The 25,031-nt window shown below is 49.9% G+C and overlaps 1 protein-coding gene across 1 annotated transcript in view; it reads left to right on the forward strand.

Moving 5' to 3' along the window:
* Positions 1-9,639: 9,639 nt before the first annotated feature.
* DNAH1 (dynein axonemal heavy chain 1) overlaps positions 9,640-25,031 on the forward strand; it is a 79,091-nt gene continuing 63,699 nt past the window's right edge. The window contains exons 1-7 of the mRNA XM_054595605.1: positions 9,640-9,984; positions 10,969-11,041; positions 13,162-13,336; positions 13,748-13,904; positions 14,828-14,960; positions 20,066-20,227; positions 20,819-21,071. Of these exons, the coding sequence (XP_054451580.1) occupies positions 9,640-9,984; positions 10,969-11,041; positions 13,162-13,336; positions 13,748-13,904; positions 14,828-14,960; positions 20,066-20,227; positions 20,819-21,071 (1,298 nt within the window). The remainder of the gene's footprint in view (positions 9,985-10,968; positions 11,042-13,161; positions 13,337-13,747; positions 13,905-14,827; positions 14,961-20,065; positions 20,228-20,818; positions 21,072-25,031) is intronic.

Consider the following 25,031-nt stretch of genomic DNA (forward strand, 5'->3'; position numbering starts at 1 on the left):
TGCTTCCTACCCTTCCCCATCCCTCAGGTGGGTCTGCTGATCTCCTTTCCCAAGACAGCTTAACCCAGCTGGGCTGGTGCGAGAATTAAATGACATGATATTCATAAACCTCATGACATGCTAACTCCTCAGTAATGGGTTATTAACCCATAGCAACAATGAAAGCTACAGAGGTAGACACTGCCATCCTTCTGGTGTGGGCTGCCCAGTGGTATAGCCTCAGCCCAGGCCCTGACCTCAAGTACCAGACGCCACTGCCGCCTCCCCTTACATCCAGGGCAAATGCAGAGCTAATCCCAGAAGGAGATGTTCATGAGGAAGAGGAAGTGACATTTTCTTGCGATGGCTGAGATGTGTTTCGATGTGGGAGCTGCCCTGTTGTGTAAATTGGTTCTCCGCTCACTATTGAGTCCAGGTTCAGGTGCAGCCCCAGGCCTTTCCCTGTAGCCCCCGGCTCCTCAAGTCTCATTCAGGGGAACCAGTGGTGGCTGCGAAGGGGGGATGCAGAGCTGACTGAGCTGTCTGTCTGGAGGCACCTCTGGGGCATGTCAACAGACGGGGTCACGTCTATGGTCTGCCCATGTGGTGGGAGTCTGTCATGAGCCTAAGGGGCTTGCAGAGCCCCAGATCCCATGAAGAGTGGCAGACCCTGCAGAAGCTCGCTCCAAACAGGCTAGGTTCCTCCCAATGGGGGTATCAGAAGGAGGGATGACCTTGGGGCTCAATTTGCACTTGCTTTGGGGGTCTGATGTCTTCAGGTCCTGGATCCCCAGCAGGCCTGGCCCTGCCACTCGTTTACTGTGGTGTAATCCAGGTCAAGGCCCAGCTTTGCTCTGTGCCTCAGTTTCCCCCATTGTACAGGGAAGTTATCAAACTCTGGTTTCGCCCATGCTCTTTCATGTCCCAGAGCCACGGGGCACCAGGGGAGAGGGCTTGTCATGGCTCCACTCACAGGAGGGAGAATGAGGTTCAGAAAGGACAGGAGGGCCTTGGCCCCAGGTCACTCCCGGGCCCACAGACCCAACTCTGAGGGTGTGGTCAGCCAGTAGAAGAGGAGGTTGCAGGGGTCAGTGGCCAGCAAAGCCCAACATTTTTGGTCTCCAGTTTTCTTTCGCCTGCCCTCCAGGTCCCTCTGCTGCAGTTCACAACTCTGCCCCATCTGAGTGTGTCCTGAGGCAAGGTCCCCTTCTCCATACCCTCAACTATGTCTGGTCCACAAAAGCTGGACCATGACCAGACAAAGGGACAGGGATGAAAGTGCTGGTTGTCATGACAACCTGGTGGTTGCTGGGACCCAGGGGAGGGGTTTGGCTGTGTGCCTGAGCCCAGGCATCTGGACGACCTCTGAGCATCAGCCAGGGTGGCCCAGGGGCTCTCAGGGATGCCCCTCCAGAGCCGGGCATACAATGACAACCTCACCCCCTCCCTGGCAGCATCTGCTCCCTGGGCCTCCCTGGTGGCCCCCTTTTCCTGCACCTGCTACCCTGCCCCCACGCCACACCTGCTTCCCAGCCCAGGCTCCCTCCTCAAGGCAATCCCTGCCCATCCCCAGGCCCAGCTGCCTGCTCTGAAGGCCAGCCAAGAGGGGCTGTGGAACCAGGACGGGTAGCTGGGGAGGACCCTGGTCTGGAGCACAGGGTCCAGCTGCCGAGCCAGCTCTGCCTGGCCAGCAGCATGTGTGCCCTTGACAAGGTCTCTGCTTCAGGGCCTCAGTCTCCTGACCTGTAAGATGGGAGCAGCCATTCCCTCACTGAGGGCCTCCTGAATAAGTTTCCCTTTGCTGGGGATGTCACCAGAGCTGGTTCAGGGTGGGCAGCTAGGCTGTGAAGAGAAGAGGGAAAGGGGCTGTCTCAGGCCCACCTCTGTTAGACCACTTAGAGACCTGATGCTCTCCTGCACACTTAAGAGTCGCTGCTTGGAGACAGAGATGACATTTCCTACAGGCCCCTCAAGGCACAGAGGAACTATACAGCAGACCCATCAGTGCCAGGTTCTTGAAGGGAACCACTGGAGAAAGAAGAGGGCACTAGGGCAGGGATATCCCCCTCCCTTCCACAGGGGAGTGACTGCTCTGAAAGGGTGGCCTAGAGGGGCCTCTGGTGATCTGGCAGTTCAGTTCAGGTGGAGAAACTGAGATTCTAGCAACTATCAGTGTCTGGCTCTCTGAAACCCCACAGCAGATGGGGAAGAAACAGAGGGGCAGGAGAAAGGAGAGGCCCTGGCAGAGGCCCCCTCCTTGGATGGGAAAGAGATTCCAATGACAACTGGATTTTGCCTCATGTCCCAGATTCTAGCTGCTCCCTAAACCCTGCAGAACAGCCCCATGTTCCCATACTACTCTGCTGTGACCTTGGCGAGGTCCCTCTATTCTCACCATCTCAGGTCGCTGACCTGGAGTGTGGGAGCAGATTGTCAAGGAGACTGACAGCTCCAGCTGCCTCCCTAGCCTATGGCACGTGGACCGCTGCGGCTGCCTTACCTATGATAGTGAGGCATTCCCTCTCTGAACAACCCACACTCCATCACAGAGATCTGGTGAGCACAACGTTTTTTTACCAGAAATGGAGGTATTTGGGGCAATCCTGCTGCCCTCAGGTCACTCTGTACAGGTGACCCCAGTACAGGGCTGGGCAAGGTCTGTATTCCCCGCTGTGCAGGTGGAAAAACTGAGGCCTAGCAAGAGACTTGCCCAGTGAGTTGGCAGCAGGACCCAGGCCTCCTGACCTGTTCGTAGACCTACCTAAGGATAGGCAAAGGTCAGAATGGCGATTTGGTCCCCAGATTCAGTTAACTTAGGGTGCCTGGAGGGCAGTGGTGGGAGCACTTGGTGGGGCGCAGCTTGTGGCTCTCTGTTCCAACCGGCCGGCGACGTGAAGGGCCCGTTCTGTCTCCCATTCACATGGGGGCCTTTCATCTCTGCAGCCAGTGAAGCAGTGCTCCTGCCTCAGCACTGCCAGAAAGAAGACATGGGCGGGGGGTGGAGCATGGGTCTCCAATGTCCTCACACCCCTTGCCTGAAAGGCATGGTCTGGGCCAGGGCACCCTGAACAGTCTGTCCAAGCCCTGAGTTTCCAGGCCACCAGAGATGGGCAGAGAACGGCCCCCTACAAGCTCTGGCAGGAACCTAGTCTCCCCTCATTTCAACAAGAGCAAATCTGACCTCCTTTCCAGCCCATACAGGGCAAGAGACTGCCCTCCCACCACAGGAGGGGCAAGGAGCTCAGGGTGGGCTCATGGCTCAGCCCCTTGTTCCTCTCCCAAGGAACACAAGTAGATGTGGTGGCCCCCAGGGCGGGGCGGGGCAGGGCAGGGATATCAGAGTTTGATCACATGCCAACCATTGGAGAAGATGGGGGCTTTAGAGGGCTGGCACCTGAGACCTAGACTGAGCCACAGACTGACAGTCTCCTGCCAGGGACAGAGGCAAGCAGTCACATCCACTGTCCATACCTGTAGAGGTGCAAGGTGGAGCTGCCAGGGCTGCTGGGAAAAGCACTCCCTCCCTGGTCCCAACTACTCAAGCCCACCTGCCAGCTCAGGGGCACAACAGGGACCCTTGAGTAGTAGACGGTGAGTCAGTCTATGAGCTGAACCTCCTGAGAGTGGATCCTCTCTGCAGTGGCCTGTTCGTGTGTTCAACAGCCATAGCCCCCATGATGTCACCAACCCACTGTGTTGCTTGGCAACTTTCCAAGGTTAGCACTCTCCCCCTGTCATCCCTGACGTCCCACCATGGGCTGATGTTGCCCTGGCAACCGGATGGGTACTGCAGCTTTTTGGACAGCTGTACCCAGTATGGGAAGTACCAGAAAAAAAGCAGGGAAGCAAGTGCCTCTCCACAGGTTGAGTGGGGTACACAGCCGATCCCCACATCCACAGAGGAGTCAGGCTGCCCAAAACAGGGCTTTGGGGGTCTCTGTCCCCTGGAAGAGCTATGGCCACCCTTGCTTCCATTCTCCTTCACTCTCCTTCCTTCCTTCTTCCTTCCTTCCTTCCTTCCTTCCTTCCTTCCTTCCTTCCTTCCTTCCTTCCTTCCACAGTGATCACTGAGTGTGAATGCCAACAAAAGAAAAGCAAATAAAACCAGAGCTGGTGCTCAGGAAAGTTTGCATCAGCATAGGATCTTGAAGGATAAAAAGGATTTGGCCAGGAGTAGGAGTCGGTGGAGAGAGATGTTCTGGACAGAGGAAGCAGAAACCTGTACAAAGGCTGAATCACTATCTCCAGTCACAGTTTATACCCCTACACACACCGAGTTCCTTGTGGCCTGGCCTCTCTGGCTCTCCAACTGAACAGATGTTTTATGGTAGGGACAAGGTCCAGTTCAAATCTAGACACTTAGTGCCCAGCACAGGCCTGGCACCAAGCCAGCATTACTAAAATGTCAAATAAAATAGGACATTTATGTAATGAGCATCAGGTCCCACTACCTCCTCCAATACCAACCTGTCTTACCAAGCCTCAGTTTCCCCACCTATGAAATGGGGCAAATCTGAGAAGATTCTGGGCAGGGGTTCTCAGGTTAAGGTGGGGTGATTTTTAAATTTTCTTTTGGTTTGTAACCCACCTCGTTTCTTTACAGAAAAATTGAAAGACTGGTAGGGTGGACATCTGTAAACCTTCAGATCCCCTAGTTGTTAACGTTGGACCACTTATGCTTTATCTCCTAACTATACTTTTAAAAAATTTTTTATTTACTGATTTGAGGGACAGAGAGAGAGAGAGAAAGGGAGAGGGAGAGAAAGAGGAACATCAATTAGTTGTTGCACTTTATGCATTCACTGGTTAATTCTTTTTTTTAATAAAGATTTTATTTATTTTTAGAGAGGGGGAGGAAGGGAGAGAGGGAAAGAAACATCGATGTGTGGTTGCCTCTCACATGCCCCTGTCCCCAAATGGGGACCTGGCCTGCAACCCAAGCATGTGCCCTGACTGGGAATCAAACCAGTGACCCTTTGGTTTGCAGGCTGGCTCTCAATCCACTGAGCCACACCAGCCAGGGCCATTGGTTAACTCTTGTATTTGCCCTGACCAGGGATCAAAACCCCAACTTCGGCATATCTGAATGATTCTCTAGCCAAGTGAGCTACCTGGCCAGGGCCTACCTATGTTTACCTATATATCAATTTTGCTGAACTGCTTGAAAGGGAAGTCGCAGCAGCAGACATTGTGACATTTGTCCTGAAATTTTTCCATCCACATCAGCTAAGACAAGGACAGTCTCATCCATAACCACAATACCATTATCACATCTAAGAAAATTAAATATAATTCAAAATCCAGGACAGGCAGGAGGACAAAAGCCTGAACCCATGCCAGGTCTTTGGAGTAATGGGTCTCCTGAAACTAGGGAGGTGGTGCGGGCGCACCCACCGCCCACCTTAAGGAGGTGGAAGAGTTGCCACCCTGTGGGTGGGTGTGGCTGTTACACTGAGCCCCTGGAGAGACCCAGGGGCCACCCTTTCAATTGGTGAGCAATAATCTCATTGGTCCTGCAGCTGTGGCTTAAATGCAACCTTCCAGTTCGTAAATTTCCCCTAGTATTCTCCCCAAATGATTTACAGTTAAAAACAACAACAACAACAACAAAACCCCAGCATTCAGTCAAAGTTCTCGCACTGCATTTGGTTTTATTGTCTCTTATTCTAGAAGAAAGTGGGAAGGAAGAGGGGACTATGGGGCCTGGATTTGAGAGACTAGAAGGCTGACACTTTCCTGCCGCTCCGAGGTGGCCCAGGTCCAGGAAGGGGAAGCAACAAGTCACGGAAGAAGGAACCAAGTCGCGCCGGGTGCGGGGGAGGCCGGTGCGGACTTGGGGAGGTTCCGACGGAAGCCCCGGCCCCACAGAGCCAAATGGTCCGGCCCCTTAGCAACGGGCCCAACCTCCATCCCTAGAGACTGGGCACCAGACGCGACATTGCTTGGTGCAGCCGGTAGGTCTGTGGGGCGGAGGTTTGGCGGGGCGAGCACGGGTAGGGGGACCCCATAAGGCGCAGAGGCGGGTGGACGCGAGAGAGGACGCCCTCCCATCCCAGAGTCCACATCCCTGCCCCTGAACCTGAGTCTTCCTGAGCGTTGGCAAGTGGAAAAGGAGTGGGCGCATTTTTAAACTGCCTTGCATATTAAGTCCTGTATTTACCAGACCAGTTTGGGAGGGGGGGGCCCACTCCTCGCCCCACACCTCCTGTGGAAGACCCAGGGAGGGAAGGAGCCCAGATTCTGGTCCTTATCAGCCAGCTACCCAAGTCCCTCTCCTGATCGTGACCACTTCAAGTCTCCTTAGTCATCGGTGTTCCCATCTGTGAATTGGCAGAGTATTGTGGCACCTGTCTCACAAGTTGTTGGAGGTCAACTGCCTCCCTTTATTCACGTCATTCATTCAATAATTAGGCAAACACTTTCCAGGCACCTCCTCTGTATGTACAAAGCCTATGTCAGTCCCGTGCTCAGTACAAAGGTTCTAAAGATCAACGTTATGGGAAAATTCCTGCATTTACAGCCCTCATGCTCAACCAGGCTCAGCAGGCAGGTGAGACAGGTGTTTGCATATATAATAAGGGGAGATGTTCACTGGAGGGAGAGGCCTCAGACAGCTGTGGGAACACAGAGCAGATCGCATCAGGTGAGTACTCCAAAAAAGGTGGAGAGGACCCAAGCCTGTGGGGTTATTAGCGTCTACAGTATTGTTATCCAGGTAGCCCCACAAGGACAGAGACTTCCAAAAACGCTTAAGCCACAGATCCACTTGTCAAATGAGACTTTACACAGAACCCTGGTATGTGAAACATAAAGGAACAGGGTTCCTGTTGAATCGGGTGGGTGGCTTAGAAGCCCTCCTGCTTAGGCCCATCTCCTCACAGGTATACACTTTGCAGAACCTCAGGGTTCCTTGGTACACAGTTTGAGAACCACTGTGTTGTGGTGCTAGGGACATGGACCTTTGAATGAACCAGAGGGGAACATCTCAGTTTCCACTCAGTTTATGCCAGTTCTTGGTTGTGTGTCTGTTGCAAGTTTCTTACCTCTCTAAACCTTAGTTTCCTTGTTTGTGGACTGGTGATAAAAAAAAAAATGTTACCTGTTGTGAGGATCAAATACCCTTATTCATCATGTCCATCCTGCCCAGTGCCCGGCAGGTGGTTGGGTCACATGGGGTTGAATATCAGTAAATCCAATCTGAAGCCTCCTCTAGCTCAAGCCAATAGAGCTCCCCCTTGATCTGACTGGGGAAAAAAAATAACTTGGTTTCAATTACAGCTGTGCCTCTTGCTGGCTGTATGACCTTGCATAGCTTACCTAACCTCTGAGCCTTGTTTTTCCCACCTCTGAGAAATGAAGATAGTCTCAGTTTCCACCCCAGAGGTTTAAATGAGATGATGCGTGAACTAAATGCAAGCCCCTTAATAACATTTACCATTCCCAGCACTGGATCACCCATGGCATCTTGCTGGCCAGTTCCCTCACACATATGAGGGAGAGAGCCCAGTGGAGGTCTTGCTGGGAACCATGTCTTCTCCCTCTTGCCAGCCACGCTCACTCCCATGCACAGGTTGCCATCACCCATGGGGCTGTGACAGAAGAGAGAGGTGTTTCTGTCTATCTGTCACAGGTCCTGTGCACACTGGCAACGTACAAGTGCCCGGGATTGGGGGCGGGGGGCTGGAAGGAAGCTGTCGATCCTTGTGAAGGGCTAAGGGACGGAGAGGAAACAGGGCCCTGAGTTTGCAGCTCCCGCTTCCACCTTCCTTCTCGGGACATGCCTGGATGCACGCTCCCGCTGCCTACCTGCTCCAGGGGAAATGCTTCAAAGGGGCAGCAAATCCCCCCATCGCAGACTTCATTTGCCATCAGTGACACTGTGGCTTCCTGGACATTTCTGCATCTATCTCCATCAATCCTTATAACATACCAGTGAAGCAGCCAAGCATAGTCAAGCTTGTTTGGGAGCTGGGGAAACCAGGAAATGGAACGCTTTTCTGTGGATTTGGGACCTTGGCCTCTGCAAGGCCTGCTCTATTTGTTCAAAGATGAGGCAGACATCTGTAAGTTTGCAGCCACGGTGGGGCTGATCCCCAGGGGCTCCTCTGTTCTTCAGGGTGCTCTTGGAAGGGCTGGTGACTGTCAGTCAGACAGGTGGACCAGACTTAGCATTGTTTTCAGCATCTGCCCTAGGAAGCAGCTGGCCATCAGGGAGTGGATTCAGGGAGCAGAGTTCTGGTGGGATACGCCTGACTGGATAGGAGCTGGTCAGCCTTTAGGCTCAGAGACTAGGGCTTCCTGCCAGAGCCCCACCTGTCCTTCACGGTCCCTCCAGTGACCTTGCCAACTCACCACCTCTTTCTTAGAAATGGGCTTAGCAGCTGCAGGCTGCTTTGGCATTGCTGGGGAGCATGCTCCAGACATCCCCAGCTGCCCACCCACCGTCCAGATCAGTCCAGGCAAGATTCCCCTGGCATGACCCAACAGGAGGCCTACCATGACCGCTAAAATGGATATGATGGAAAACAGAACACCAAGCCAAAAGAGCAGCCTGTATTGCAAGCTCCTGGCTGCCTTCTCCCCGTATGGAGTGGGTAGGAAATGGAATGGGAAATGAGGAGGGGGTGTTATTTGAACTAGGTCCCTATTTCCTTTTGTTAAGCTGCTCCTTTTATTTAATTGAAATTTTTATTGAGATAACTGTAGACTCACTCATTTTTGTTTTTGCATCAATACTATATGAAAACCTCTTCTCCTCGACACCCTTGTCCAATTTCTTGTAATGCTCTCCTGACCAAGCAGTTTCCCCTGTGATGCATTTTGAGGTAGCTGAAAGCAACAATGGCTTGGTAAGGGCTTGTTCACCATGCAGTGAAAACTCTGCACACCCTTGACCTTAGAATGGTGGATGACTATGCAGCCTGATGGCACATCTCCTGCTCCTTTTGGGGAGAGAGCAGGGCATATGTTTCCTAAACGGGGCTGACCCTAATCAAAGTTTCTGGCAGTGGGTTCTGTGGTCCAGTGAAGGATCAGGGTCCCTCTGTGGGGGCCATTTAGCCCTCTGGATCCTGGGGTATGGTTGAGGGCACAAGCACGGATGGGGAGACAGGGCATGGCCCCATCCCCACCTGGGGAGAGGCAGGGCAACCAGTAGGGCTGGGGTGAGGACACTGGGGCTGCTTGTGGGTGAAAGTCATTTGGGGGAAAACCAATCAGGGCCTTTCTTTGAGTAAGTGAGTTCTGGGCTGCCCTCTCTCTCCTTTAGTGAGAAGACAGGCCTTGCTATCTAACATGGGGGAGAGGGTGTAGGCAAGTGCAGAAGGATGCATTGGAGTAGGGACATTTGCAGAGCTTCTCAGACCCTCCTCACTCAGCCCTGACTTTGTGAGTTCATTTCTCACATGCAGCATTCAGGGAAGGTGTGTCTCCTGGCGGGACCTTCCCTGCACTGTGTGTCTTTCCAGGTTAGGCGGAGACCACTCTCTCCACACCCCCTCTTCTCTTATCTGTGCATAGAAGGATGGGCTTGATTCAGGAGGCAAACAAGGCATCCTGTATCCTGGTGTCCCTAGGGACTGACTCGAAGCTGGCAAGGGCTCATTGATGCCAATATCTTCTCTTAGGAGCTCTGGCTTGGCCATCACCCTGAGAAACGGCATGGAACAGTCTGACATAGGAGGCTGCAGCCCAGGAAGGACCCCTCAGGACCCAGAATGCAGCCATATTCCTGACAGCCAAAAGTATAGTCAGAGGAGGAATCATCAAGGCCTAGAACATAGCCTGAGGAGGGTTCTGGGATATGATTCTGGGTCAGAGAAACCTCCTCCAAGCCCTGACCCCAATCCCCAAGCTTTACCCTTGCCCGTGGTCCCACCCATGCTCTCAGATTTAGGGCAGTCCCAGAAATTGCCCCTGACAAGCACTGAAAAGAAATATCCACTGATGAAGCAGCGTGGGTTCTACTCTGACATCCTCAGCCCTGGAACCTTGGATCAACTTGGGGTGAGTGTGGCAGCTGTCTCCTACCAAGACTGAGGCCTCCTTGTGGGCTTCATTTGCCCATCCATCCATCCATCCATCCATCCAGCAGTTAATTTGTTCACTTATCTGTCTATCCATCTATCAATTTGTCCATCCATCCACCCTTCCATTCATCCTTCTGTTCATCCATTCAACAATTCATTACTGAGCACCTGCTGTGTCACAGGCCCTGAACTGAGCACTGGACACAGTGAAAACGAGATAGCCATGTCTCTTTTGTCATGGAGCAATGGCTTTAGTGGAGGAGTTACCTCCCCCTGCCCAGCTCTGGTTTGGCAGGTGTCCTTGGATGAAGTGGCATACTGCTGAGATCTAAGAGATGGTAAGAAAGCGGCTGGGGGCCAGTGTCCCAGGCAGAAGGCACAGAAGGTACAAAGGCGTGGGGTTCCTGACAGAGCCAATGGCCCATGGGGAGGATGAGGGTATATTGTGAGGGGAGAGACAGAGGCTTGGGGAAGAGACAAGACAGAGACGGAGTGGCTAGGGGGACTTCATGGAGCCCCACAGGCACCAGACAGTGTTAGGAAGGTTTTAGGCAGGGGAGAGGGGCCAAGAGAGATAGAACAAGGACCCACTGATACCCAGACTGCCTGGGGTGCCAGAGTGGCCCTTGAGAGGGGAGGCCCACACAGAGATCCCTGCTGGCCATGCAGTACCTCTGTCTGGTGGCTCAGTTCCTGGACACACACAAGGAGTGTTCTCAGAGTGAGGAGTATGGGACAAGAACAAGATAGGGCCAGGGGCGTCTCAGGTGGTCAGAGTTTGTGGCCCACTATAGCCTCTGAATGAGAAATTGTACAAAATCATTGGTTCTGCCCTATCCCCATGCCTCTGTGGTGCTCCCCAGTGGACTTGGGGAAGACACCTGGCCTTGGGGTGCCTCCCAGGTCCTGCCTGTCCCCAGGATGTTCATTTCCCCCTCGGGGTTCTGGGGTTTGGTTCTAGGAAGTATGCCGTGGCCCCTGCATGAACCAGAACCTCTTACGGCAGGCGGACCTTGACAAGTTCACCCCAAAAGGTCAGTGCCCTGGGGAGCTGGGTGAGCGAGTACAGTTAGAAGCAGGGCCTCTAGCCTCAGGAAGGCTATCTCTTCCTGGATGAAAGTCTCAGTTTCCTCAAATGTAAAATGGGGGTAACAAGAGATAAGGTGCTTTGTGGGTACCTGCGTCCATAAGGCCCAGCTCACTGAACTGGGTGCTTGCTGACTGCTCCTTGAATCACAGCTGCTTTATCATTCCTCTTAGCAGAGCTGTGACAAGGGCACCATGATAGGCTGGGGGTGCTGAGGGTCACAGCTCCAGTTCCCTCTGCCCAGCTGGGGACAATAGAGCATTCACCTGTACATTTTTCTGCCTCCCCTGGAATGGGGCTTGGAGGAGGCCAGGCCCGCGTCTGAGCTGTTCCCCGCTAAGGCCTTAGCATCTCGAAGGGGGCCTGACACAGGAATGTGCCCTGGAGATGTTTCCTGGAAGGAAAAAGGACTCTTCTGTCCCTGTGATGAGTCTTGTAAGGACTGGGACAGGTCTCCCGGGAGTGGGGCGGTCCCCCTTGGCAGAGGGAAGAATAGGGTGGCTCTAGGAGAGGCAACAGGCAGGGTGGGGCCCCCAGTGACAGTGAGGAATTAGGTGGGGCCCACCCACCTGGCCAGCAGACAGGATGCCTGCCCCCTGAGATCAGACACTGGTGCCCCATGGTACCAGTTGTCTGCCCGTCCTCTCCAGCCCTAGCAGAGGCCTGGCTCCTTGCTGGCACTCCCGATATTAGTACTGCCGGGGACCCATTGGCCTCATGTGATTTGTGACCCCCCCAAAGTGGCACAGGAAATGTCACATGCATGTGCATTCATGCTGTGACCTGAGGATCCAGTCTCACAAGTATATGCGGCCCAGACATTTGTTACAAACCACAGATGCGAGAGCTGCGGAGCTGTTGGAAATGGTGTTTTTACCCTCCATGGCAGGGTAAGGTGAGGGTGGTCAGCAGCTCTGCGACCCCACCCATGTGAGGAAAAGTGGAGTGTTTGAGAAGCCTGCCTCAGGCTCATGGATGCAACAGGGGCCAGAGGCCAGACTTTGCTCTCCTCACCTTGGCTCCTTCTTGGCCCGTGAGACTCAGGGCCAGGAGCCCATAGTTCTGGGAGTGGAATGGTCTCACAAACCCACAGGCTCAAGAGCAGGTGCGTAGGGGTCTGAAAACAGCCTTCTTGGCCAGAACTTCTTGGTAGTGTGAGGCTGTGAGGTTCCCCGAGTACTTGGCAGCTCTAGTGAAAGAATAAACGTCAGCTGAGGGCAAGTGGCCTCCAATGAGCCATGGAGATCATGAGGCCCAGGGCCTCCCAGGAGAGTGGAGGGAAGTCATCACCTAGCTATCCTGAGCCCAGCCAGCTCCGGGGGAAGGCGGCTCATCTCCTGGAGCATATTCCCACACCTTACTTCCCACCTCTATGGTCTCAGTTTTTCTGGAACTTTCCATTTAACAGCCTGAGTCCTGAGCAACACCTGTCCCAAGAAAACTGGAATGGTCACTTTATCAGTAGGTCCCTGTCTACCAGCTCCCCTCCTCCAAGACCTGGAATGAAAGCTTCTGTCTGTCCTGGTTGTCTAAGTAGTGGTGTCCTTTTTGCGACTTGACGGTCCCCCAGGGCCCAGGTGGTGATATCCCTACTCTATAATATCCAGGCTGCCTGGAGGCAGCAATTGATCCCAGGGAATAAATGGTGTTCAGATTGATGTGCTTTCAAGGGGCCTCCAGGGCAGGGGTAGCAGGAACATCCCAAATGTACAAGGAGCTACCACTCAGCCTTCCTGTCTAGTTGTAATACTCACTGGTGTTTTGATATAGCTTCTGGCTTGAGCAATGGCCACTGGTGCTGGGCTTGTGGACAGCGTGCTGGCTCTGAGCTTAGAACAGGACCAAACAGACCTTCTGGAGGCCCTCATCCCTCAGGCTTGCATTCCCTTGGCTGCCTGGTGCTACATCTGGCTTCTCCCACCACTGCCTGGCCATAGGCTGGCTCTGAGATTCCCATACCCCAAAGTAGGGTATATGCCTGATACCTGCCTTGTGCTTTGTCTTGGAGTGGGGGTTTTGGGCCCCAGTATGAATCTCTGCAGCTCCTGCCCCTTCCTCTACGTGTAGTCAGAACCTTTGAGGTTCCTGAGGACTTCGAGGAGCGTCTGGAGCAGCAGCACATCGGGCCCACCACCCAGTTGCTCACCCAGGCTGACTTCCCACTGCAGGCCTATGAGCCCAAAGTGCAGGTGCCCTTCTTGGTGCTGCCGGGCCAGTGCCCCCGCAAAATTGAGATTGAGAGGTATGCTGGATGGGCTGTGGGAGGGGCTGTCCTCAGGAGGCTGTGTCTGCCCAGCTCAGGGTGAGGGACAGCAGGCAACTCAGCGGCCATTCCCATGGCAGAGGTCACTAAAATGAGCCTCTGTGCAAGTGTTCAAATCAAATCCTCTAGTTTTTTGGTCTCTCGATATGAACAAATTGCTTTCCTTGCTGTGGAATTGGGGAGGGTGATATTTGGATCAATGCGGTAGAACTGCCAGGCAGGACAAAAGGGCAGTTGGAGACCAGAACACTAGTTCCAGCCATCGCACCACTCCCTGATGAGTCCCTGAGCCACATCCTTACCACCTCAAACCCATGGGCTTTTGCTAACACCCATTGGGCAAGCGACCTTACACAAGCAGTCATAAGATTCCCTGTGTTCCTCCACCAGGAGGAAACAGCTGTACCTGAGCCTGGACATTGAGCAGTTGCTGGCCAATGAGGGCATCGACTCCAACAAACTCATGCCCAGGCACCCAGACCCCTACCACCCCCAGACCATCGAGCAGGGCAATGACCCGCTATTCCCCATCTATCTCCCACTGAAGGTGAGCACAGCTTCCATGGAGGGCTGGTGATCAGGGGATGGGGTGCATGACCTTGGCTGAGGGGTCAAACCAGAAAACAGATCCCATGGCAGTCACAAGTGCTTACTTGTCAAACAGGAAACTGCATAATTAGAGCACGATAGGGGTCTCAAACATCCTAGGCTGAGGCAGAGGGGCCCCGGGACCCATGGGATGCTGATTCTCCACTTCTTCCCTTGGAGCTTAGGTAGCCTGTAGGCCTGCCCCCATCCCCATCCCCACCGCAGGCACCAAGAGGCAGCCCCGTTGAACTGTGGAGTATGTGCAGGCCTCCCTGACCACTGCTCTGGGCTCACCAAGATGGGGAGACCAGGAGTGGAGGAGGGCATCATTGCAGCCCCTTTGGGATACCAATGGGGAAACTGAGTCAAAGGAGGAGAAAGAGGGAGGATCGCCTGCTCTGGCTTTCACCCACCTCCTCACCCTTCCTCTTCATGGCCCTGAGTATCTCTTGTGGGGAGGCAGGACTGAATCCAGATGCACATCACCCTACTAAGGGTGATCTGACAACCCTGAATCTCTACCATTTCCAGTCTGGATGGGGTGCTCAGGAAAATCCAAGGGTCACCTCTCACCTCAGGCCTGAGGCCTCAGGGTAATTCTGGGCAGTGGGAGAGAGAGCCCATATCCCACTATGAGTCCCCAGGTACCCTTCTGCCTGAACCTAAAGATGGCTTGGCTAGACAAGGATCCTGGGTTTCATAGAACCAGGACTCAGATGAGTGTGAGCAGCAGAGGAGGGGCTAAGCTCTCCGGTCCCCAGTCTGCAGCACCTGCGCCTGAGGAGGAGCCTACGTAGGCACCCCCATTCTCTGGCATGCCCAGCCTACTCAGGCCCCACTAGGTTGAGCTGCCTCCTCGTGATGTCTGCTGCTTTTATCCAGGTGTTCGACAATGAGGAGTTTGACTGCCGGACTCCCAGTGAATGGATCGACATGGGCTTGGAGCCAGGGTCTCAGGACAGGAAACCAGTCCCAGGAAAAGCCCTCTTGCCCACTGATGACTTCCTGGGGCATGGTGAGCAGGGCCAGCCTGGGTGTGGGGCAGGATCCTGGCCTGTACCATCCCATCCTGGCGGTGGCTCTGTCATGGATTCCTGGGCTGCCCTGGGGCCTGGCAGCTGTGGGAGGTGAGGGCCCCACATTTTAAAACGTCCCAGCTAGGATACTGGCCAAGGGGCTGGTCACACAGAGGCAGGAAATGCAGGGGCCAGGGATGGTGTTGGTGGGAGGGCAGGGGAAAGGACAGCTGGATGGTGTCTAGTGTTAAAAACAAAAGAAAGTAGCTTTGACTTATTGGCAATAAAAATATACATGTGCATAAGGGGCACAGTGCAAACTCTTCCATCCCACCACCCAGACATCACCATTGCTCCAGTTCTAACTGTGGCCTCTCAGCGTTTCCCTCTGTGTGAACAACACACACACTGTCACATACATTCACACACTTGCAAGCACAGAGACACACTATCACACATGTTCACAAGCATGCTCACTGTCACACACACCATCCCCCACAATCACAAACACAGGCTGGTGCACTCATATGCACATTTTTGCCAACACGCATTCACTCCTACCATCATCCATTTGCAACCAGTATCGCACCCCACACACATACCCACACTGATGCCTATGTTTGCTCTGCCTTGTCTGTGTTGGCCCCTCCATGGGCCCCAGGTCTGCCCTGGGGCCCATGGAGGCTCTCTCTAGCTGGCCGCTGTTTGGAACAGTGCCAGGGTGAGCTTCCACAGCCTCTCCCCTATCCTGTGTTGCTGGTTCTGCGCAGGCATCCTAGGAAGGTCTGGGTCATGGGGTTGGAGATTGGAGCTGGTCACACCCCTGTGCGGGGCTGAGGGCTGCTCTGCTTCCTGCCAGTGGGTGGACAAGCCACCATGGAGCAAAGAGTGGGCCAGGTGGCAGGGAGGAGTGTAAGAGCCATGTTGGTTTTAAGGCTGCTCAGCATCCAGGGGGCCCTCAATGAGTCCATTGAGCATGCTGTTAACTTTATGCTTTGATTTAAAATCAGGTTAATGCTGGAATCAATTTCTCCGAACTAGACAAGAAGCCCAGAATGTTCCCTTTATTTTTTACTTAATTACAAAAAGAATTTAACTCAATTGTACCCGGATCGCCAATTCCTGATGATAAAACCAGAATGTTTGGGGCTGCATTAACCTTAAAGGCAACCAAGTACCAGCCTCCCCCGAGTGCTTCTGTTTGCACCCCTTCACTTGGCCCGGGCCTTTGGAGCGGGAGGAACGGCTTGCAGGGAGCATTTCTGCCAGAGAACTCTTGTTTTCCGCTGGGGGTTTCTTATGACATCTTTTCCTTTAAGCTGAACCAAGGCAAGGTCAGTATTTTCGAAAAGGAAACTTACTAGGAAAGGAAGGGAAAGCAAAAACAGAACCAAGGCCGGTGAGGTATACCAGAGCAACTTCCTTTACTCACCTACCTGGCATCAACCTCTAGGGAGTGTTTTCTGGGAGTTGTAGCCCTTCTTCCTTCCTCAGTCCACTCTGTATTACCCACATTTGTTTTTTTAATTATCTTATTGATTATGCTATTACAGTTGTCCTAGTTTTCCCCCATGTCCCCCTTCACTCAGCACCCCCCACTCCCTCAGGCAATTGCCCCACCATTGTTCATGTGCATGGGTCATGCATAGGTTCTTTAGCTACTCCATCGATTTCCTACACTGTACTCTACATCCCCATGGTTATTCTGTAACTACCTATTTGTACCTCTAAGTCCCCTCAGCTCTTCACCCAGTTCCCCATACCCCTCTCACATTAAGCAACTATCAAAACATACTCCATATCTATGATTCTGTCTCTGTTCTTCTTGTTTGCTTAGTTTGTTTTTTAGATTCAGTTGTTGATGGATTTGTACTTGTTGCCCTTTCTTTTATATTTTATTGATTATGCTATTACAGTTGTCCCATTTTTCCCCCATTTATTCCCCTCAACCCTATACCACCCCACCCACCAGCATCACCCCCCTCAACCGCCCTTTCATGTCCATGGTTGTACATATAAGTTCTTTGGCTTCTCCATTTCCTATACTATTCTTAACCTCCCCCTGCCTATTTTGTACCTACTATTTATGCTGCTTATTCCCTGTACCTTTTCCCCCATTCTTTCTCCCCCGCCCCTCTGTTTTACTGTTCATAGTTTTTTATCTTCTTTTTCTTAGATAAGCCCCTTTAACATTTCATATAATAAGGGCTTCATGATGATGAACTTCTTTAACTTGACCTTACCTGGGAAGCACTGTATCTGCCCTTCCATTCTAAATGAGAGCTTTGCTGGATAGAGTAATCTTGATTGTAGGTCCTTGCTTTTCATGACTTTGAAAACTTCTTTCCAACCCCTTCTTGCCTGCAAGGTCTCTTTTGAGAAATCAGCTGATAGTCTTATGCGAACTCCTTTGCAAGTAACTATCTCCTTTTCTCTTGCTGCTTTTAAGATTCTCTCCTTATTTTTGATTTTGAGTAACTTAATTATGATGTGCCTTGGTATGTGCTTCCTTGGGTCCAACTTCTTTGGGACTCTCTGAGCTTCCTGGATCTCCTGGAAGTCTCTTTCCTTGGCCAGATTGGGGAAGTTCTTCATTATTTATTCAAATAGATTTTCTATCTCTTGCTTTTCTTCTTCTCCTTCTGGTACCTCTATGATCTGGATGTTGGATCGTTTAAAGTTGTCCCAGAAGTTCCTAAGCCTCTCCTCATTTATCTGAATTCTTCTTTCTTCATTCTGTTCCAGTTGAATGTTTATCTCTTCCTTCTGCTCCAAATAGTTGATTTGAGTCCCAGTTTCCTTTCCTTTACTGTTGGTTCCCTATATATTTTTCTTATATCATTTTGCGTAACCTTCTCTTTTTCCTCCATTTTGTGACCGTATTCAACCAATTCAGTGAGCATCCATATTACCAGTGTTTTGAACTGTGCATCTGATAGGTTGGCTATCTCTTCATTGCTTAGTTCTATTTTTGGAGCTTTGATCCATTCTTTTATTTGGGCCACATTTCTTTGTCTCAGCATGCCTGTTACATTGGAAGGGGCAGAGCCTTAGGTATTCACCAGGGCAGGGCAACCCAGGCCTTTGAGTTGTGATGCTGTATGTGGGAGAGGGGTTCTAGAGGGAACAATGCCACTTGCTCAGCTCCCGGTTGGCATTCAGTCACTTCCCCCTGCTACCCACAAGCAAATTGGGCCCTTCTGGTGCTGATTCCCAGGTGGGTGGGCTTGTGCATGTTCTAGGACCCTGTGGGTCTCTCCAACGAACTCTCCTGTGAGGCTGGAAGTTTCTCCCGCTGCTGCAACCCACACAGGTTTTGACTTCCAGAGGTTTTGAGGCTTTCTTTTCCCACACAGGAACGCTGGGTTGTGCAGTCTGTCTCGCTCCCTGGCTGTTCCTCTGGTTTATCCACACACAAATGTGGACCACTCAGTCTGCCAGCCATAGCCTTGCCAGCCTGGTCCTCCAGCTGCCGCCTTGCCACATGTCCTCTCTGCTCCAGCTGCCCGTCTCCGCCCTTCCTATCAGTCTGGAGGAATGTTTTCTTCTTTAACTCCCTGGTTGTCGGACATCCATACAGTTCGATTTTCTGGCTATTTTTTGTTCTGGTTATTTTGTGCTTTTAAATTTGTCATTGTCCTTTTGGTTGTGTGAGGAGGCAAAGTGTATCCACCTACACCCCCATCTTGGCCAGAAGTTCCACTTGTTGCCATTCTATCGCTCATACTTTCGATCTTCTTTTTCTTAAATAAGTCCCCTTAACATTTCATATAATAATGTTTTGGTGATGATGGACTCCTTTAGTTTTTTCTTGTCTGGGAAGCTCTTGATCTGACCTTCGATGCTAAACAACAGCTTTGCTGGGCAGAGCAATTCTGGCTGTAGACTTCTGCTTTTCATGGCTTTGAATATTTCTTGCCAATCCCTTCTAGCCTGAAGCAAAGTTTCTTTGATCAGCTGTGTGGGGGCCGGATGCCCATATTTGTTTTAAGCCAGTATGTATTGAGGCCTTCTCTGCCTGGCACTGTGCCATGTGTGCCTAATTTCTACAAAAGTTTACTGAGTATCCATTACACATACCAGTTTCCATTCTAGGCACAATGATGCCACTGTGATCAAGATGGAACAAAGTTGCTTTTGCCCTTGAGGTGCTGACACTAGTGTGAGGAGGCTGACCAGGACCAGGAGAGGATGCATACACAGTATGACTTAAGCTCTTTGATAGGCACAAGCAGGTTAACTGGTCAGAGAATGCCTGGGGTAAAGGCACTACTTTAGGCAGAGATGTTTCTCCAATGAGAAACCATGAGCAGGGAACAAACCAGCAATAAGGTGACTTGAGTGAAGACTGTTCCAGGCAGAGGGCACAGCCAATGCAAATGCAAGAGCAAGCTTCCAAGTCTCAGGTATAGCCAGACATCCAGTGTGGCCAGAGAGAAATAATGTGGGGTGCAGTGGCAGGAGGTAAGCTGGAGAAGTAGGCTTTCAGCCCAGGGAGTGATGGGAGGCTCATCCAGACTAAAGAGTCCCTGAGGCCCCTTTGGAGGTCATTGCAAGGCAACAGGCTTTTTCCCTGCCCTAACCTGTCCTGATATGAGGGGCCAACGGGCTCAACTGCCACAGACAGCCAATGGGAAGAGCATAGGTCACTTTGCCCTTCCTCTAAGCCTATGGGAAAGGCATAGGTCACCCTGGAATTGGTCAGTTTGAAGGAGTCTAGCTCAGACATGATGACCTTTACAGCTAGATCCTCAATAGGTCTGTTTGCTTGGTGCTTTCCTCCCTCCTCTCCCAGGCCTGCTAGCTTTTGTCTCTGTCTCTCTCTGTCTGTCTGTCTCTCCCTCTGCCCTGGTGGGGTCATGCAGAGCACAAGGGCAGAGAGGGCTACTCCTTCTGGCTCCTCCTGCTGCAGGGCTTCCCCAAAATCCAGCTCAGCTAGAAGGAAACAGGGCCCCCACTCTGCTGGACCCAGAGTGTGCCTTCCTGGTGGGAATAAGGCTAGACTAATGACCTTTGGGGCCCATTGCCAGCACCTGCTGCCCACACTTAGAGGCCCTGCTCACCCCATGACAAGGAACACTGGTGGGCTTCCCTCCTGTTTCAGAGGACCCCAAAAGTCGGGACCTGAAGTATAAATGGTTCAATGTTGGTGTCCTGGACTACGACAAGGAGAAGAAGCTGTACCTGGTGCACAAGACAGACGAGAATGGCTTGGTGCGAGATGAGATGGGGAAGCCTATCCTGAATGGAGGGGTCACCGCTGAAGGTACAAGCTTTCTGTCCCCAATCAAGGTGGACCCCCAGCTCATGCTGGGCCTGGCCTGTGACTGAAGCCAACCCCCCACCTAGGGCACAGCCTGCTTATGTTGGAATTTTCCCTTGCTCTGTTTGTCCTGTGGCTGTCTGTCCCTGACCAGTGAGAACCAGAGGTCCCACCCAGAGACCCCAGAAAGGGCAAGTGACCATTATTTGATATACCAACTCTAAGAATCTGGTGTTGGTATACTAACTCAGCATGATGTTGAGAAGGTGCCTGAGGCCCATCAGTTAGGGATGTCCGCTCTGATGTGGCATCAAGGAATGGGCATGTAAACAGCCACCCCTTTATAGCTCCTTGTTTGTGCAAAGCTCTTAACAGTTTACAAAGCACTCTCACATCTATCCATGACAAGTTGTGAGGTGGGCAGGGCAGGGAGTACCAACACACCCATTTCACAGATGTGGTAGAGGTCAGAAAAGGGAAACTGCTTGCTCAGGGCTACCATGTGTCAGCAGCAAAGCCAGGTTGCAACCTGGTGCTCCAACACAGAGAGCGCAACTGACTGTTCCCTTCTCTCTTGCACCTGCCTGGCCCCAGGAAGGCCACCCCTCCTGATCTGCCAATACTGGGTGCCGCGGATCCAGCTTCTCTTCTGTGCCGAGGACCCACGTGTGTTCACACAGCGTGTGGTCCAGGCCAACGCCCTGCGGAAGAACACAGAGGCACTGCTGCTGTACAACCTCTACGTGGACTGCATGCCCTCTGAGGGTCAGCGGCTCCTCAATGAGCAGAGCCTAAGCAGGATCAAGCAGTGGGCCATGAGCACACCCCGGATGCGTAAAGGGCCTTCGTGAGTCACTTCCAGACCCTTCCCCATACCCAAACATTACTATTTCCAGGAAGCCCTCCTGTGGGGAAGTAGTGCTGCCCAGGGGTAGAGCTCCCTTCATGCTTGCCTGTTTGGGGCTCTCTTGCCCACTGCATTATGGACTTCTTGGGCCCTAAATAATTTCTTGTTCACTTCTAAATCTCTCATTGTCAATATGGACTCATGGGTTCTTACTTTATTCAAAGGATTATAATCTGTTGCTACCATTTTTTATTTTGGTGTTCAAATTGTCCCAGATTTGGCCGGTGGGACCCCCTTCAAGGTGGTTCCTCTGTCCTTCTGATGTGTTCCTATTGTCCTTTGAGCATGTTTTTACTTCCTGGCACAGCTAGAAATTCTGGGTTCGTCTTGTACTTTCCCAGACCTAGCCCTGAAATCAATTGTTTCTCCAAGAAGCCCTGGTTCCATATAGTGGTGAATGGTATTTAGAAGCCAAGATCTAGGCATTGGAAGTGTCCATTTCTACTGGAAAATCATTGCTTTGAGGCTCTTAAACCAGACAAACTTGGGAAATATATGTATATATTGTCTCATTATTACATTTCATCACATTACATATAATCTCTACACACATTTCTGTCTATATATCTATTGACCTGTTAAAAACCATGATTTCATACTGATACCTTAAAATTTACTCCAGTACCACAGAGCTCATTCTCACTTGTACATATTTGTTACTTATTTCTCATGAAGAAAAATGGCTCCTATTGTTCATAATGTATTCCTTATTTGCTCAGTCCTAGAATACATAGAAAGTATTTTTGAATTGCTAATTCATATTTTTTAGAAGAAAACCCCTACTAAATAGACTTTGATGTTTGTTTAGTGTTCTTTCTCTCTTTAGCCTGGGAGCATATAGTCTAAATACTGTGTTCAAAAATTACTTGGTTTAGATCTTCCCACCCCTTTTAGTGGGATATGTTCCTTTAATGAAATACAGCTTGGTCCATTGTGTGTGTGTGTTGTGTGTGTGTGTGTGTGCGCTCACGCACACACACACATACACACATACATTCATAGATATACACATATGTGTATATATAAAGAATATATTCTATATAATGTGTATACTATATATATTCAGTATACACCTCCCCTGTCTTTACACACACACACACACACACACACACACACTCAGAAATTTGTCACTCTCCACCCTAGGATTCTATCCTATCAACATCTCCCTTATTTTCCACCCTGCTTCCACCACATGTTCATAAGTAGTAATATCACTAGTTTCTGATTTATCTTTTCTGTGTTTCTTATTGAACAAATGAGCAGATGTGTATATTTTCTATACCCCCTTCTTTCTTACATGAAGAGTAGCACACTATAGACATTCTTTTATACTTTGCCTTTTTCACTTACAGTACATCCTGAAAATCAATCCATGTTAGTTCATTGAGATATTCTTCAGTCTTTTTTTTATTACAGTTGTTTAGTAATCTGTTATGTGGAGGTACTGTGTACCATGGTTTATTTATCCACTCTCTGATATATAGGCATTTAGGTCATTTCCAGTATTTTGCAATTACAAACAATGCTCCAATGTGTAACCTTGTGCATGTGTATGTTAATATTGATGTGATGTGTAGCTGCAGGGTAAACTCTGAGAAGTGGGATTGCTAGGTCAAAAGGTAAGTATTGACCCCTATGTAGTTTTGTTAGCTATTGCCAAATTTCCCTCCATAAGTTCTGTGCCATTTTTGCATGCCAGCCAGCAATGTATGAGAGTGCCCCTGCCCCCACAGCTTTGCCAAGAGTATGTTGTTATGCTATTTAATTTTTTACCAGTTTGAAGGTAAAGTAAATTAAGTCTTTAAGTATTCTAAGTGAGGTTGAACATCTTTTCTATCTTTTTCATATTATTAAGAGCAGTTTTTATATCTTTTTGTGACTTATCTATTCATGTCTTTTGCTGATTTTTTTCTTACAAGTTTTTGGGCTTTTTTTCTCTCCTCTAATAGTAAGAGTTCTGTGTATATTAGGGATATTGGTCCTTTATCTGTGGTATAGTTGTAAATATTTTCTCTTAGTTTTTCAGTTGTATTTTGACTTTGCTTATGGTAATTTTTGCAATATGACTTTAAAATATTTGTGTAAACAATTTTATTAATAATTTCTTCTGTTACATGAGATTTTGAGTCATAGTTAGATTTTTCCCTATATTAAGGTTTTCTTCTAATACTTGTATTGTTTTATGCCTTTGCTTTTTAATTCCTTGATTTGCCCTTATGTATGATGTGTGGTATGGTTCTAATGTTATCTTCTCCCAAAGGAGCAACCAGCATTTAGTAAATGCCCATCAGTGTTTATCAAAACCTCCATCTTTGGCCCAGTGACCTGAGATGCCACCTTTCCATATCCTAATTTCCATATGTACTTGGGTCTCTTTCTAGACTTTCTGTTCTAGTCTATCCTGTTTATCTGTGTATGCACTTTAGCTTTTTTCTTTTTCTATTAAATGTATTGGGGTGACAATGGTTAATAAAATTATATAGGTTTCAAGTGTATTACAGTTTTATTTTTAATTATATTTTATTTTTTATGTTATTACAGTTGCCCTGGTTCTCCCCCTTTGTTCCTTCTTCACCCAGCACCCCCTATTCCCTCAGGCAGTTCTCCCACCACTGTTCATGTTCATGGGTCATGCATATAAGTTCTTTGGCTACTCCATTTCCTACACTGTACATTGCCATGGCTATTCTGTAACTACCTATCTGTAATTCATTTTTTTAAGATTTATTTTTTTTTTATTTTTAGAGAGGGGAAGGGAGGGAGAAAGAGATAGAGAGAAACATCAATGTGTGACTGCCTCTAGAGCACCCCTTACTGGGGAGTGGCCTGCAACCCAGGCATGTGCCCTGACTGCAAATTGAACCAATGACCCTTTGGTGCATAGGCCAGTGCTCAATCCACTGAGCCACACCAGCAGGACTATTTGTACTTCTTAATCCCCTCACCTCTCCACCCATTCCCCTATGCTCCCCCTACCATCTGACAACCATCAGAATCCTCTCTTTGTCCATGATTCTGTCTGTGTCCTTGTTTGCTTAGTTTGTTTTTTAGAATCCGTTGTTGATAGGTTTGTATTTATTGCCATTTTATTGTTCATAGTTTTGACCTTCTTTTTCTTAAATAAGTCCCCTTTAACATTTCATATAATAATGTTTTGGTGATGATGGACTCCTTTAGTTTTTTCTTGTCTGGGAAGCTCTTGATCTGACCTTCAATTCTAAAGAACAGCTTTGCTGGGCAGAGCAATTTTGGCTGTAGACTTCTGCTTTTCATGGCTTTGAATATTTCTTGCCAATCCCTTCTAGCCTGCAAAGTTTCTTTTGAGAAGTCAGCCAACAGTCTTATGGGAACTCCCCTCTAGGTAACGAACTGCTTTTCTCTTGCTACTTTTAAGATTCTCTCTTTATCTTTAACTTTTGGCTTTTTAATTATGATGGGTCTTTGAGTGGGCCTCTTTGCATGCATCTTGTTTGGGGCTCTCTGTGCTTCCTGGACTTGCATGTCTATTTTCTTCACCAAGTCAGGGAAGTTTTCTTTAATTATTTTTCAAATAGATTTCCAATTCCTTGCTCTTTCTCTTCTCCTCTGGCAGCCCTATGATGTGAATGTTGGAACGCTTGAAGTTGCCCCATAGGCTGCTTACACTATCCTCATTTTTTGGACTCTTTTCTCTTCTTGTTGTTCTGATCGGTTGTTTTTTGCTTCCTTATGTTCCAAGTCATTGATTTGATTCTCGGCTTCATCCATTCTATTGTTGCTTCCTGTAAATTGTTCTTTATTTCAGTTAGTGTATCCTTCATTTACGACTGGATCTTTTTTTATGCTGTTGAGGTCCTCACTAAGTTCCTTGAGCATCGTTATAACTAGTGCTTTGAGCTCTGCAGCTGATAGATTGCTTAT

The sequence above is a fragment of the Pteronotus mesoamericanus genome, unplaced genomic scaffold, assembly GCF_021234165.1.
Source record: "Pteronotus mesoamericanus isolate MK-2021 breed Mesoamerican mustached bat unplaced genomic scaffold, CSHL_Meso_final scaffold_54, whole genome shotgun sequence".
In the NCBI taxonomy this organism is placed as follows: Eukaryota; Metazoa; Chordata; class Mammalia; order Chiroptera; family Mormoopidae; genus Pteronotus; species Pteronotus mesoamericanus.